Genomic DNA, 14,001 nt, shown 5'->3' with positions numbered 1-14,001 from the left:
TGTGTGTGTGTGTGTGTGTGTGTGTGTGTGTGTGTGTGTGTCCAGATAGAGGAGGTGCATTTTGAGCGCAGGAGACGGGAGGAGGGGGTTGGAATTCACCCGTAGACTTGGCTAGTGTGTGTGTGTGTGTGTGTGTGTGTGTGTGTGTGTGTGTGTGACCGTGCATAACGACTGCCTGATTGACTGGATTTATTGGTTGTCTAGCCATGACACACATACACACACACACACACACACACACACACACACACACACACACACACACACCTGCCGGGTCTCCGTGTCCTCTGCCTCTGAGTGTATGTGTAACATACCTTGTTCCAGTGGATTATTACATAACTGATTTAAATGGCAACTAGCCCAGATGTTAATGCATAAATGTGACGTTCCCACGATACAAACACACATTTCATTGACTCACACTAAAAATACGTATTTTTGTTGGCTGACTCATCGAGGCGCCTTAAGAGGAGCGTTAATGCTTCTTTTTTTTAACTTTATAAATTCACCATTACGATCCTGCTTGTATAATATCAGTCATAATTCATTTTCCCCCTGATTAAATACATTTAAATCAGCTAAGAGGGGAAAATGCTTTATGTACTCGGAAATTCAGGCGCCCTCACGTGTTAAATCTGGTCAGCTGCGCCATCTACTGGCTATCGAGACGTATTGCCAGGGTTTGACGTCATCAATGCGGGTTTTTGTTGTTTAGGTTGATTTTTGCTGCGAGTGTCACTGAAACGTCAGTTGAATGAGTCTGATTAAGATTGTAGACGATCTGGTCCACGTCACCAGGCTAAACCTGGACCTTTTGTCCTCAGAACTTCCTTCGTTCCTGCTCTTGTAGACGCAAGGTTCTACAAACATTCCTCAGAGGTTTTTGCTCTGTAACGATCTGTTGCAGATTCATCAGCTGCACATCCACATCTCCTGCTCCCAAAGGTTCTCCTGGACTGAGAACAGCTGACTGTGGAGAACATCAGAGTCCAGTGAACTGAAACTGAGAGAAACCAGTATGAGATGGCTGGAGCTCTGTGACCTGGACTGTCATCCTGCTGGAGGGTGTCCATCAGAAGATGGTCCACTGTGGTCAAGAAGGGAAGGGTCTGGGTCTGGGTCTGGTCTGGTCATCAAAACTCGGGGAGGCTGAACAATGATCAGATAGTTCTGAGCAGCTCAAAATGAGACATGAACATCTCCCCCACCACCACCACTATCACACCAGAGGCAGACCGAGCTGATGATACGAGACAGAATGAATCAATGTTCTCGTGACATTCACACCAAATTCTGACCCACCAACCAAATGTTGCAGCAGAAATCAGACTCATCAGGCTAGGCGATACTTTGCTGCTTCATTCTGTCATCTGCGGGCCAGTGCGGTGGTTTTCCTCTGACCTCTGACCCCTGACCATCTTCACGAAATTCTAGAAATGTCTGCCTCTAGAAACCGTACAAGATCATCTCTACCTTCGCAGCTGCGGGTGGTGTCAGAAAAAGAGTAAAGTTTTGGCCGCCAGATGGCGACATTATACCCTCTCCAGAGAAAACCTGTGCAGCGGCCGAACATCACAGAGGGATTATTGCTGATATAGTTTGGTTAGTTGGAATATAAATGAAAAGCGTTGTGCGCTTATTCATTTATTTGATTTTTTTGTTTGTAGGTAGAGTAAGTACGAATCACTAACTATGCAAAACTGAGGCATAAATATCAAAGTAAAATGACTGTTTGTTTGTTTGTTTGTTTGTTTTTTAAAGAAATGAGTCATGCACAGAGTTTTAGTGACGATACATTAAAAATAGCTTTCTAATGTAAAAAAAAATAAATAAATAATTGAAAATGAATTCCATCATTGATGTGCTGATCTAGTTGGCTTGTTCATGGTCGAGTTGTCTTATGAGTAATGCATTCATTTATTATTAATTAATTAATATAAAAATAGGCTGAATTATTTCTTAATCAAGTAAAATCTTCTTTTTATATATAAATATAAATATTTTTTTTATTATGAAAAGATGTGCTTCATTGTAGAACCTGCAGTTTGGAATAACGACTAAAGTGCACATTAACAATTTGTGAGTGAAGATGGCTTCATTGAGACGTGATCTCACACACACACACACACACACACACACACACACACACACACACACCCACACACACACACACACACACACACACACACACCAGCAGCAGCAGCAACACCGTTGTATGTTAAATAATTTTATTTATACAAAATACGTACACAGTTATTCAGCATCAGATTGAAGACATGGGGCGGACATCACAGACAGACAACAGAGGAGTGAGAGCTTTAAATAAAGTGGACGTGACGGTAGATCAAACTAAGAGGAGAAACAGCCGTGCGGGGACAGAGGTAGGTTTCATTGCACTCTGATTGTCTACAGAGGTTGATCTCCGGGGGTCCGAGGAAATATTTAGCTGTTTTTACAACATTTTTTCTTAAAAAAAAAAACAAACAAAAAAACAAACAATAAAGAGACAAATTTAACAGGAAGTGTTAATGATGATCTCGCTGACAGGTTTTGTGGTCACTAAAGTTTCTCCGTGCGTCGAGCTCCTGGTCCACAGATCCAGCGAATGAAAAATAAAGAAAAATTAAAAAAAAAAAAAAAAAATGTGGCTCTTCTGGTGAAAACGCGCAGCGCCGACATAAACCTTTCCAAAACAAAAAAAAACCCAGGCAGAGAGCAAAAACAGAATGGAATCGTCTGTGTAGGTGAAAGTCTGAGTAGGAGGATGAGGTTCCTTCAAAACGGCCTGAATGTTCAGTGGAAACCCTGAGCAGCACCTTTTATTTTCTTTCATCCTCGCCGAGTAAAAACTCCCGTCAGGTAAATCCCAGTCCAGCAGAGATTAACGATCCTACACGTCCAAGTCAGAGTCACTGTCCGTCACCGACAGCAGAGTCTCTCCGTCGGCACGTTCTGCACTCTGGTCGGGGCTGCACTCTCCTCCGCTGAAGGACCGGGAGCCGTCGGGACACATGCGGTGGTGCTGCAACCTGGGAGCAACAGCAGAGGAAACAGACAGAGCAGAAGAATGTGTTAACCTTTGCAGAACAAGGGCAAGAAGTTTGGTGATGCATTTAAACAAGTGAAAACCCCCCAAAAGATGCTGATGTTTCTCTCATCTCAAACTTCAGAAGCTTCTCCAGGCATCACGGCTCCTCTGATGGGGAGAACGGAACTGAACTGAGGCCGAGAAGAGCTCGAGGAAGAAGGTCGGAGTTTTTGTTTTGTTTTGTTTTCAACCTTTTGGTTATGCAGAACTTCAATAATGACGATTTTGTGTTTACTTTGTCAGCCTAAAGAAAAAAAAATGCAGAGCTTCATTCAGGCTTCAACTGGACGACCGGACAGTTAGAACCAGAGCAAACCAGTGGAAGCAGCATTTCCCCCCCAAAATTATTTTACAGTCACATTAAACGCTGAATAAAGTCGAAATTGCTGTTTCTCAATGCGAGAGCTGGAACTGTCCTGTGTTCCTGTTCCTCACCGTTTATGTTACTATTGTGTTTTTTTTTTTTTTTTTTTTTTTTTTTTTTTATCATTATCAAATAATTTATTGTAGATTGAAGATGCCCTTTCACTGCCTCAGTTGTGTACATCAATGTACCAATAATCCTTCTATCTGTGGTCTATGGTGAAGATGCAGAAGAAATTCAAGGAGTCGCAGCTTATTTCTCTTGTGTGATCACTGTTGTCTATCGCCGTCTAACTTCCTCTAAAATATATATATATATATATATATATATATATATATATATATATATATATATATATATATATATATATATATATATATACACACAGAGCTGATGCACATTAAATCATTGATCTCATACTCATAATTCTTTCTTGGTGTTGTTTAAACATTGTTTTATATTAGTTTAAGTAACTTTTTACACTGGAAAACAAAAAATAGTTTTAAATTGACCATTTTATGTGATTAAATTCTGATGATTAATTTGCTAATGTTGTGTGTTGAGTTGATGACACCGACGAAGCCGCTTGACCCAAACACTGAGCCGGGAGAAGGTGGCAGTGAAGAGGAGAGGGGAAGAAGAGCAGGACCAAGTCGGGCTGAAACCTGAGCGCTGAACGGACGCGCTTTTACGCGTGAATGGCTCATTACGCACAAACCCGTGTGGAGCTTCAGTTGCCTCGCAATCAATCAAGTGATTAACTGATGCGGTCAGTCTCGAGTCCAACACACACACACACACACACACACACACACACACACACACACACACACACACACACACAGTGTCGCCCACCTGTTCTTGGCGGCGGCCGCGCGGTCCCGCTGCCTCCGGTTCTTGAACCAGTTTCCCACCTGGGTGGGCGTGAGCCCCGTGGCGTGCGCGAGCTCCCGCTTCTTGCCAGGGTTTGGGTAGGGGTCCTGCAGGTACCACTCGCGCAGCAAGCCGCGCGTGCGCTCCTTGAAGCAGTGCGTCTTCTGCTCGCCGTCCCAGATGGTGCGCGGCAGCGGGAACTTCTTGCGCACGCGGTACTTGTCGACGGGGCCGAGCGGCCGCCCGCGCAGCTTCTCCGCCTCGCGGTAGTGCGCCTCGAGCCACATGGCCTGCAGCTTGCCGTGCGAGGCGCGCGTGAAGCGGTGCGTCTCCAGGATGTGGTAGAGCTCGCGGAAGCTGCCCGCGTGGTACGCCACCACGGCGCGCGCCCGCTGCACCGACTCGTGCTCGGAGATGGAGTCGCGGCCGTCGGCGGTCACCGGCAGCGACCAGAGGAAGCGGGCCAGCCGCTCGATGTCGCCGGTCTCCTCCAGCGTCTCGCACACGCCGGCGATCTGGGAGGCGGAGAAGCAGAGTCCCGGCAGGGCCAGCGGGGGGCAGGCAGAGGGCGGCTCCTCCGGGGACTGGGAGCGGGCCAGGACCGAGGCTCCATCCGGGAAGTGGGGCAGGAGGAGGCGGGAGGCGGTGAAAAAGTCGAGCGGCGACCTGAAGACCATCTGGAGGAGCGCGGCAGGACGAGACTCGCTCGGTCTGAGGCGAAGAGCCGCCCGGGTCCGAGTCTTTAGCTCACCTGGGAGGTCGGGGAGGGTCCCAGGAGCTGGCTGCTGATTGGACGGCGTGGAGCTGATGCGGAGACGTCACGGTAGCGCTGTCAATCAAAGGCAGGGGATTTATCTCCCTGGCACGGAGGGCTGCTGCGTGGAGCAACTATAAGTCGAGTCTGGAGTGAGCCTACTTGACGAGACAGGAAGTGGATTGTGCAGCCAAAATAAGAACAAAACCATTTTATTTTATTTTTTTTTTCAAATTGTTTTTCTTTTTTTTAATCTTAACAAATTTACCAATTTGGTGATTTTGACATTTAGCACACAAATATGGAATCTGAAAAGAGGAAATGTTATCGTCACAATACCAGTACGCAAACATTAACGAGTGATGTCGCAAAAAAACAAAAACAATAACTAACACACCAACAAACAAACGCATGGTCTCCTTCTGTCTGCGGCTGGAGCTCACCGGCCCTCTGCCTGTTAAGCTGCTTGCATCATTAATAGCGACAATGTGTGATGCCGAGTCTCACCCGGACCTCGAAGCGTATGTTTCTGTAAGTGGTCTCCACTCTAATCACCTTCAAATCACTTTCCTGCTCTCTAATATCCATAAACTGGGGGCTAAGCTGAGCCGCGGCTCCATTATATTACCCTGGATTAGCATCGGGGCCTCCGCCGCCTGCAAACATTAGTCTGATAGAGCCGTGATGTCCAATCTGCATTAGCAGGTTTTGGGCTATAACCTGAGGTACCGGCCATATGCTGGGGAGTGTGGCAGCCCGGGCGGACTCGGTCTCCTCAGCAGTTTTATAAGCAGGAATTTGATTGTGGCTGATGAACGTCGCTCCGTCGTCGCCACTCTCTCAGGTCCTGTTGGAGCGTGAAGAAGAGGGCCAGCGGGCAAAAAAGGGTTAATGCCAATTAGCAGGACGGGAAAGATGTCTGTGCAGTGGGGGACACTTCCTCAGCCCTCATCAGGACCTGGAGGTGGAACATGTAGAGCCGACTCCCCATTAATGCATCACATCAGGGATGAATTGTGCAAAAAAAAAAAAGAAAAAAAGAAAAATCAAATCAAATGGTTAAAAAAGTGACTCAAGATAAGCAAGCCAAGTGTTTGTTTGCGAAGTTTGTCAAGTGGATGTATGAAATAGTAATGACAACAATGATTTTGGGTGTGTTTTATTGTGACGAGTCTGGACGGATCAGATGGAGCAGTCAAATATTTAGTTTGGTTCCCCGTCCAGCAGATAGGAATCTTTTTGCAGGTTACCCTTGGGAGCTGTGTCACTTCAGCACCTGTTTTTCCTCAGCCACGCACACACACACACACACACGCGCACACACACACACACACACACACACATGGCTCCACTCGAGACGAGTCAAGTCTTGGTGGCGTCGCGGAAGCAGGAGAATTTGGACAAACAGCCTTGTGAGGGCCAGTGGGCCAGCGGTGGCCACGCCCCCTCCAAGCTGAATGGATATTTTTTGTCCCAACTTATACACAGGAAGGATGCAAACACATACACACACAGTCAGACACACAAACACTCAAAGGTACACAAAAACTAGTATTCAAGGTGTGTGTGTGTGTTGTTGTGGCGATAATGGCAACAATTAAGTTACTTGAGCGACGTCTCCTTTCAGGGGACGACACTGGCGGGGCGGCTGATGACAGCGAGCGCCGCACCCCCACCACCACCCCGACCCCCCCCCCCCCGATACTCCCCCTCCCCAAAAAACAAAAGCTCAGCTTCTAATTAACCTCTCCACTGACCTGCACAACTTAACACCGACCTCTTAAGCCCTGGAACTTTAACCCCGCCCCCTCCCGGCCTCACTGGAGGAGGCTGCGTGGCCCCCCTGCACCACACCCCACCCACACCCCCCCACCCAAACCGCTAGCAAAGCCTCGTCCTCGTTAAGCCACTAATCACTTCCTGAGTCTTTGTTGTGCTTTTGTGCTCTCGCCGGGCTCCAGGAGGGACGAACGCACAATGGTGGCCAAAGAAACAGGAAGTGGTTCGGTTTGAATTGAGGACGGCGATTTACAAGTGGAGAGGGTCTCGGTTTTGTTATGTTTTGTTTTGCTTTGTTTTGTTTTTTTGTCCAGCGGCCGACCAACCGTATGTTGAAGACGAGGAGGTTTTGTACCCAGGCAGATAATTACTCCCTCTTCCCACTGAGAAAGTGATCCAGCAGAGCGGCCATGTTGCCATCAGCACCGCTGTTCCCTGCGGGGGGCGACGGTGAGGGGTCTCCGCCGTCTTTAGTGAGGTCGCCATCCAAACTCAGCGGACTTCTACTGACTCTGCAGCAGGGGAGGAAAAACACATAAAAACAAGCCACTCTTTGTCTAGAGAAGCAAAATGAGACTGAGAAATATTACCCAGCAATCATTGCACCTTCCTTTGGCGCTAATAACAAACCATGTGGCCCCACAAAGGAGTTTATAGATGTTTTCCAGCTGTGACTTGACTCACTTCACATTATTCTTATAAGTTTTTTTTCAAAATGAGCAGTGGATGGAATGGTCCATCACCGGATGGCAAAAGCTATGGGCAACTGTTAGCTAAACTTAGGCTAGCTCCTTAAGTTCAATATTGCTAAATTCTAGCATTAGCTAATAGTAGCTGCGTCCGTGGTGGCCCAGCGTACCAAACACTTCACACCCTCAGCAGAGGCCGTAGTGGCAACACATGGCCAAGGCACGGCCGCGTTAGCCTAAGCGCTAACATTAGAATCTACAGCTTGCTAACAGGTTTCTAGCCAGAGTGCGAACTTAGCTTATCGGACCAACTTCCTGTCCATCACATTTAAAACGGTCAAGTCAAACTTCAGTGCCGGTGGAGCCAGTTGATTCCGGTAGCTTCCTGTTTTTTCTTCAACGACCTCAAAAGAAGCTGATTGGTCCAATAATCATTAATAATCACATAGGAGTATCTTTAAGATGGATTTTAAACATTCTCAACTATTCAGCTACATCACTAACGTACAAAAAAATACCACCAATTTGACGTCATGACTTTGATTTTTAAGTTCTGAAAAACTTGTGTTAGCATCCTCCACACACAAAAACCATTGTGTTGGGCCCGAGCCAGACTGTGTGTATGTGTGTGGTCGCTATCTGACCACACCCTGACCTCCGCCAGAGCAATGTGAGCAGGCCAGCTCCTGAAGCACCTACCTGCTTGGCTAATCCTGCTGCCTCCTGACTGGTCTGTAACAGAACCCCGCAGACTGACTCCGGCCACTTTCAGCAGTGACAAGAGGCGTCGGAACAGCTGGAAAGGTCTCCGGCGACGTGTCTGCACACACGTGGACGCTCGCAGACCTGATGGGGCGTCGCGAAGACACAAACACCTCGGCGACACAACAACACCGTCGGATAATGAGATAATTTGACTAATAATCATCTAATAATTCCCCTCATGTGACGCACCTCGGGGCCAGATGTTTGTCGGGGTGCTAATCGCATTATTATCCAGTGTTTCAGTGTTTGTGCCACGTTGCATCGTCGCCGCCGCACCTTTTAATTAATGGCTTGTAAGACACAAACACAGCAGCTGGCCGACAAAACGAAACCCTCCAGCGGCTAAAAATACAAACAGCTGGGGGCTCGACACACGCCGTCTAGCACCCAGGTCAGCTGTGACATACCCAGCAGATTTGCGTTTGTAGATTATAGATGGGAAAACAGATCAAAAATGTAAACAAAAAACATAAACATCGTTCGGCCTATCAGGGTTCAGGCAATAAACAGTAGGACTTTAAAAAGTAAAGCTGTGATGTACAATAACATTTTCTAGTTGTTCTCCTCACTCTCGTCGGTACGTTAAAACCTCAGTGGGATTTTTTTTTTTTTTTTTCAGGCCTTTAAACAATTTCATTTGAGGAATTTCAGTCAGGATTCATTGAAGCGTTCGGCTTGGAATGAGAAGTCATACTGAATTTAAAATTTATTGAAGTTTGAATGTTTCTAGTGCTGTTTTTTTTAAATGATATCTAACAATCTCTTCAGTGTAAAAAAGTGAATTTCATAGTTTTAATAAAGGACTGAAAACTCAATCAAATTGGCCCGTACACACTCATCCCAATCTAATTAGTCCACCGTGACTCCACAGGCCGGCGTGGATCCATGTGTGCATTATTGAATGAGAAGATTTATTGTGCTTTAAATATTTTTTGGCAGATTTCCACGGTGCCAAACGAGGCACACTTTCCAGCTTGACCCAGTAATTATTAAAATTCCAATCATATCACAATAAAATAATAATCTGCCTTAATCGTACAAAGGCAGCCTATTTGAACGCGGGCAGGCGGAATGTGAATAGAAAACTGCTCATTAATAGCGTACATCTGCGGTGGCCTCGTACAATAGACCACAGATGTTTGTGTTTGCGGCAGGCGACGAGGTGATGAGATGGACTCCGGACTCCGCCCCACCAGTCATGTGACCAGCGCGAAAATGAGATGTGAACAAAACGGGAAATAAAGAAGACGCGAGTGTGCGAGTGAAATGAAGATTGGAGTGAAAAGACGAGTGTAGAGAGGGGTGGTGGGAGGGTCGGGGGGGGAGGAGCCCAGTCTGGTGTGGTTGGGGGTAATCTGCTCTAATCTGCTGCATGTTAACCTATCTGAGCAACGAGAGCCGGATTATCCCTCTAACAATGGCCACACGCTCATCTGCTAAATTACTCCACTCAAAGTCATATGCTGGGGGGCCGCGGAGACACGCAGAGGAGAAGAATGACCCTTTAAAGGGGCAGCACGCAATTTTCATCACGGTCAGTTCTATGAAGTTGGTGTGTGACGCTCCAGTGGTTTTATTTCTTCTAATGACATCCAGCCCTTTACGTCGGACCGGCCACCTGTGCACCTTAGTGCACGTGAATCTCTGCCTCCTCCGGCCCATCGGAACAGCTGCCCTCCCACCGCTCAAAACAGAGAGAAGCATTTTCTTTTGCTTCAGAAAACACATGCAAACAGTGAGCAACAGTGTTGTAGTCAAGACCGCACCAACCTAGACCAAGAAATTATCAAGACTGGAGAGTATCGAGATCGAGACAAGACCAAGACATTTGGAATTCGAGACCAAGACAAGACTTTATATATCAAAGAAAAACAACAACAAAACAAAAAAAACAAAAAACGACCAGTATCTTTTTAAATTCAAGTTTGCTTCTAAATCAAACAGCAACATCTCTTTTCAACAACGCGTCTTTTAAATGATTTTCTTTAACATTTTGCCTAACTATTTTGAACCATTTTGATGAACTAGGGATTCGTCACTCTGGGTGTCACCAACAGAGTGTAAACCGGCTGCAGGTGGATTATTTTGTTCATTCGTTCATGTAATTGTAGTGTTGGCTGAGTCCTAACAGTTCTTGATCAAAAATCCAAGTCCAAGACCAAGACAAGACCCAGTGAAAATGCCTCCGAATCCGAGATGAGACCGAGACCCTTAGAAAGTAGCCTTCAGACCAGGATTGGTCTCCAGTACTACAACACAAGTGAAACAGGCTCCAAATGAATGCTAACGTTCGTGAAAACTGGACTAGATGTAACCCGAAATGGGGAGACTCGCCTTCTGTTACCAGAACTGTCTCAGAACTAGCTTTGAAGGGGTGAAATTAAATAAAATTAAATGGAAGCAGAATTCAGGAAAGTCTGTCCTTTACCAAGTACTATCCCTTCTTAAATCGGCCCCTTGTGATGTCACAAAGGGCCCTAATACCCATCCTGCAATATCGACATCAACAACCTCAGCCAAGTGCTGGCTCCGCCCCCTGAGCCCGCCTTGTTTTTCGTCTCATTTCAAACATGTGGTGGGTCCAGCAAAGTGTTAATCTTTAGCTGGGGGCTGTAAACAGAGGGCTAACTATGCTGAAGGTTCCCTGTTCTTAACTGTTCATCCACAGAGGTCTGAAGGTGTGACAGTACGCAGGGAGAGCAGTCTCTCTCTCTCTCTCACACACACACACACACACACACACACACACACACACACACACACACACACACACACCCCTTCCCTCTGCAGAGGTTGATTTCTCTTCTCAAAGGCTGCAGCCAGAAGAACGACACGTCTCCGGATTTGAGGAGAGCAGAGTGGGCGGGCAGAGGAAGAAGATGAAGATGATGATGAGGAGGAGCTACAGCGAGGAGCCCCGAGGATGAGGAAGAGGAAGAGGAGGAAGAAGAAGAGGAGCCACGGGGTCGCCCGGGTCAGCTGACCTCAAGGTGAGGCGAGCGAGTAGGCAGCCGCAGGAACACAGCTCCTTCACAGGCTTTCAGTGAAAACACACACACACACACACACACACACACACACACACACACACACACACACACACACACACACACACGCACACAAACACAGCGCTTCTGATGTGTGCAGCAGCGGCAGATCGTGTGTATGCGGCAGCCGCATAATGCAGGTTCAGTATTAGCTGTGGAGCGAATTCCAGGGTCAAAGGTCAGAGCTTGAGGACAGGGAGGTTTAAGGGGAATCACAGTGGAGAAGGTAAAGAGATGAAGAAGCCGAGGCGGCGAAGGCTAAGAGTCTGGAAGTCATTTCAGCTGCGATCATTCAAGCAATAAAGACAATAAAAACTCTAACCAACATCCATCAGTCATTTCTTCTGCTTTTTTTTGCTGTAGCTCAGTTTGTTGCCAACAAGGTGCAAAAAGAACATTGGTTTAAGCAGGAGGCTGTAAACACAGGGCTAAACCCACTGCTCTCTGCTCTCTGGCAGGACTCTGGGATTAGAAACGCAGATCTGAAAATGGGCAGAATATGGGACCATTAACCTCCCTCTGTTCTCCACAGAGCCTCTTGCTGCTGCTGCTGCTGCTGCTGCTGCTGCATGTGTACATCCACTCACAGAAGTGGCAAAAAGTTTTTGGACACCTTGTATATTTGCAATATTCTGCTAAGAATCAATGCAAAGTCTCCAGATGCAGTCTATTTCAGTGCAGGCACCAACACTGCCCCACAATGCTGCCCTGTTCCATCCAGCTCACTACAACTGGATGCTTCAGCAAGACGACTTTGTCCCTGCAAACTCTTCCAGAGGACAACAATCTAGTTTTCTCATTTTGTCTTATTATTTGTTTGTGTCGCTGATGCAGCCAAATATTTGGAAACGCACACAAAAATGATCATCTTATTTCATAACAACAATCTTAAACATCTGAGAAACCTTTCTTTTGTATGTAATGATATAGTATAAATATGATGATTTTGTCAATATTGAAACATATGATGCTGCTCAGTCAGTTTGGGAGGAAAAATCTATCACGACGTCATGACTTTCATTGTGTTGTTTCTGTGTTATTCTCAAAGTATTTTTGACAAAATATTTTTGGTATCTATGAGACAGTTGTGAGCCAATCTGAAACCAAGTCTGATGAGAGAAAGAGAGACGAGACGCGGCAAAATTTCAAAATAAAATCTCAATAAAAGCTGCATCAGAGTGGATAATCACTGAAAGCCGTCGATCCGGCGGTGGCGTGCGTGAGATGTGTGTTGGTTTAATCACCGACACTTTCCAACCAGCCCCAAAAGGGCCACCAATAGGCTGCCTTTCTTGGATTTGTCTTGTTTTGTTCCACAAAAAAACAAATTAAAGTGGCGGCCAGATTAAGTGGCGGCTGTGTGAGCAGTTTAACAGGTCAGCCTCTATTGTCTGCTAAGATCAGGCTTAGAGTGGAATCAGCCAGCCAGTGAGAGGGCGCTGTGCACCATCACCAAATTAAATTCTCCCACTGTCACCCCCCTAAACACACACACACACACACGCTGTGGTAATATATTTGGACCGCTCATTCACACTAACACTCGCTCTGCAATCCTATAATCCCACTCCAGATTGAGAACACCTTTAAAATATGATTAGGGATTATGATCAAATTATGACAGAGTGACAGATTAGACAGGGGTTTGTGTGTGTGCGCGTGTGTGTGCAGCCGCGTACATACAAAGCGCGTACACTAGTTGATCAGAAAGTCTTTCTTGACGACCAGAGTTAACTTCAGTCACCGGAGGAGGAAAAGAAAGAAGGAAAAGTCATGTGATTTTTGAGGGGCCGCCAGCATAAAGTGGAACAGAAGTAATTGTTTTAGTCAAAGTACATGACGTCACTAAAAATATGCAACCTATGTGTTTGCATTAGCTAATAATCAGTGTTCATTTTAACAGGCCAACACGAAGCTACAGCGGCTCTGGGTTTGGTGATGTGAGGTCCAGTTGGACATCAGAGAACAACAAGATATCGGCAATCAGACATCAACCTCATTTGCAATGTGCTTTCTTACCACTAGATGCTGCTAAATCTCACACGCTGACCCTTTAGCAGCTGCAGTGATTAGATGATTTCTGACAAACTCTGTCACAAGTGCTGAACTATTTTTGGTATATTGGCCTGAACAGAAAAAAATGTTTGCGGTTGAATATTAAGCTTGAATGACTTCTGACTTCTCAGCCTAATGAGCCGCTCAAATTTAGCTGGATTATGGAGTTGTTTCAATGTATTTGCCAAAAGAATGATAACACTTTTAGTTTTAAAGAATCCTATAAAATACTTCTAAAACACTTGTTTACGTTACGTTTCTCATAAATCTGTTGAGCAAACACTCTTCTGAATTTCAAAACTCAAAAATGATTTGTGGCAAAAACAGTTGAAACACTCTTTCAAAACACATTCTGACTGAATTTCAATAGATTCCACTTGATCGGGGACTTCAGTGATCGCTCTCACATCACTGCTGAGGAACTTTAGACTTTTGGCAGTTTCAAAAGAATAAACTTTAAATGGACAAATAAATGCCCACATGTACTATTATTATTATTATTGTTATTATTATTATTATCAGGACCAACTCCCAGGATGCACTGCCTGGGCAGCCGGGCAGGTGAACACAACAGGCGGCCTCGGGGC

General features: G+C 45.9%; 1 protein-coding gene across 1 annotated transcript; it reads right to left on the bottom strand.

The window, feature by feature from the left end:
* Positions 1-2,211: 2,211 nt before the first annotated feature.
* Positions 2,212-5,264, bottom strand: six3b (SIX homeobox 3b). The gene is made up of 2 exons (XM_076033493.1): positions 4,308-5,264; positions 2,212-3,029 (listed from the first exon to the last, which is right to left on the bottom strand). Exons 1-2 carry the CDS (start codon positions 5,000-5,002, stop codon positions 2,891-2,893), a joined length of 834 nt encoding a protein of 277 aa, XP_075889608.1. The 5' UTR covers positions 5,003-5,264; the 3' UTR covers positions 2,212-2,890.
* Between the last annotated feature and the right edge of the window lie 8,737 nt (positions 5,265-14,001).

The sequence above is a fragment of the Nelusetta ayraudi genome, unplaced genomic scaffold, assembly GCF_046127955.1.
Source record: "Nelusetta ayraudi isolate G7.1 ecotype Tasmania unplaced genomic scaffold, CSIRO-AGI_Nayr_v1 ptg000042l, whole genome shotgun sequence".
Lineage (NCBI taxonomy): Eukaryota > Metazoa > Chordata > Actinopteri > Tetraodontiformes > Monacanthidae > Nelusetta > Nelusetta ayraudi.
The sequence above is the reverse complement of the archived record's forward strand: the minus strand, read 5'-3'. Positions and strand labels throughout refer to the sequence as shown.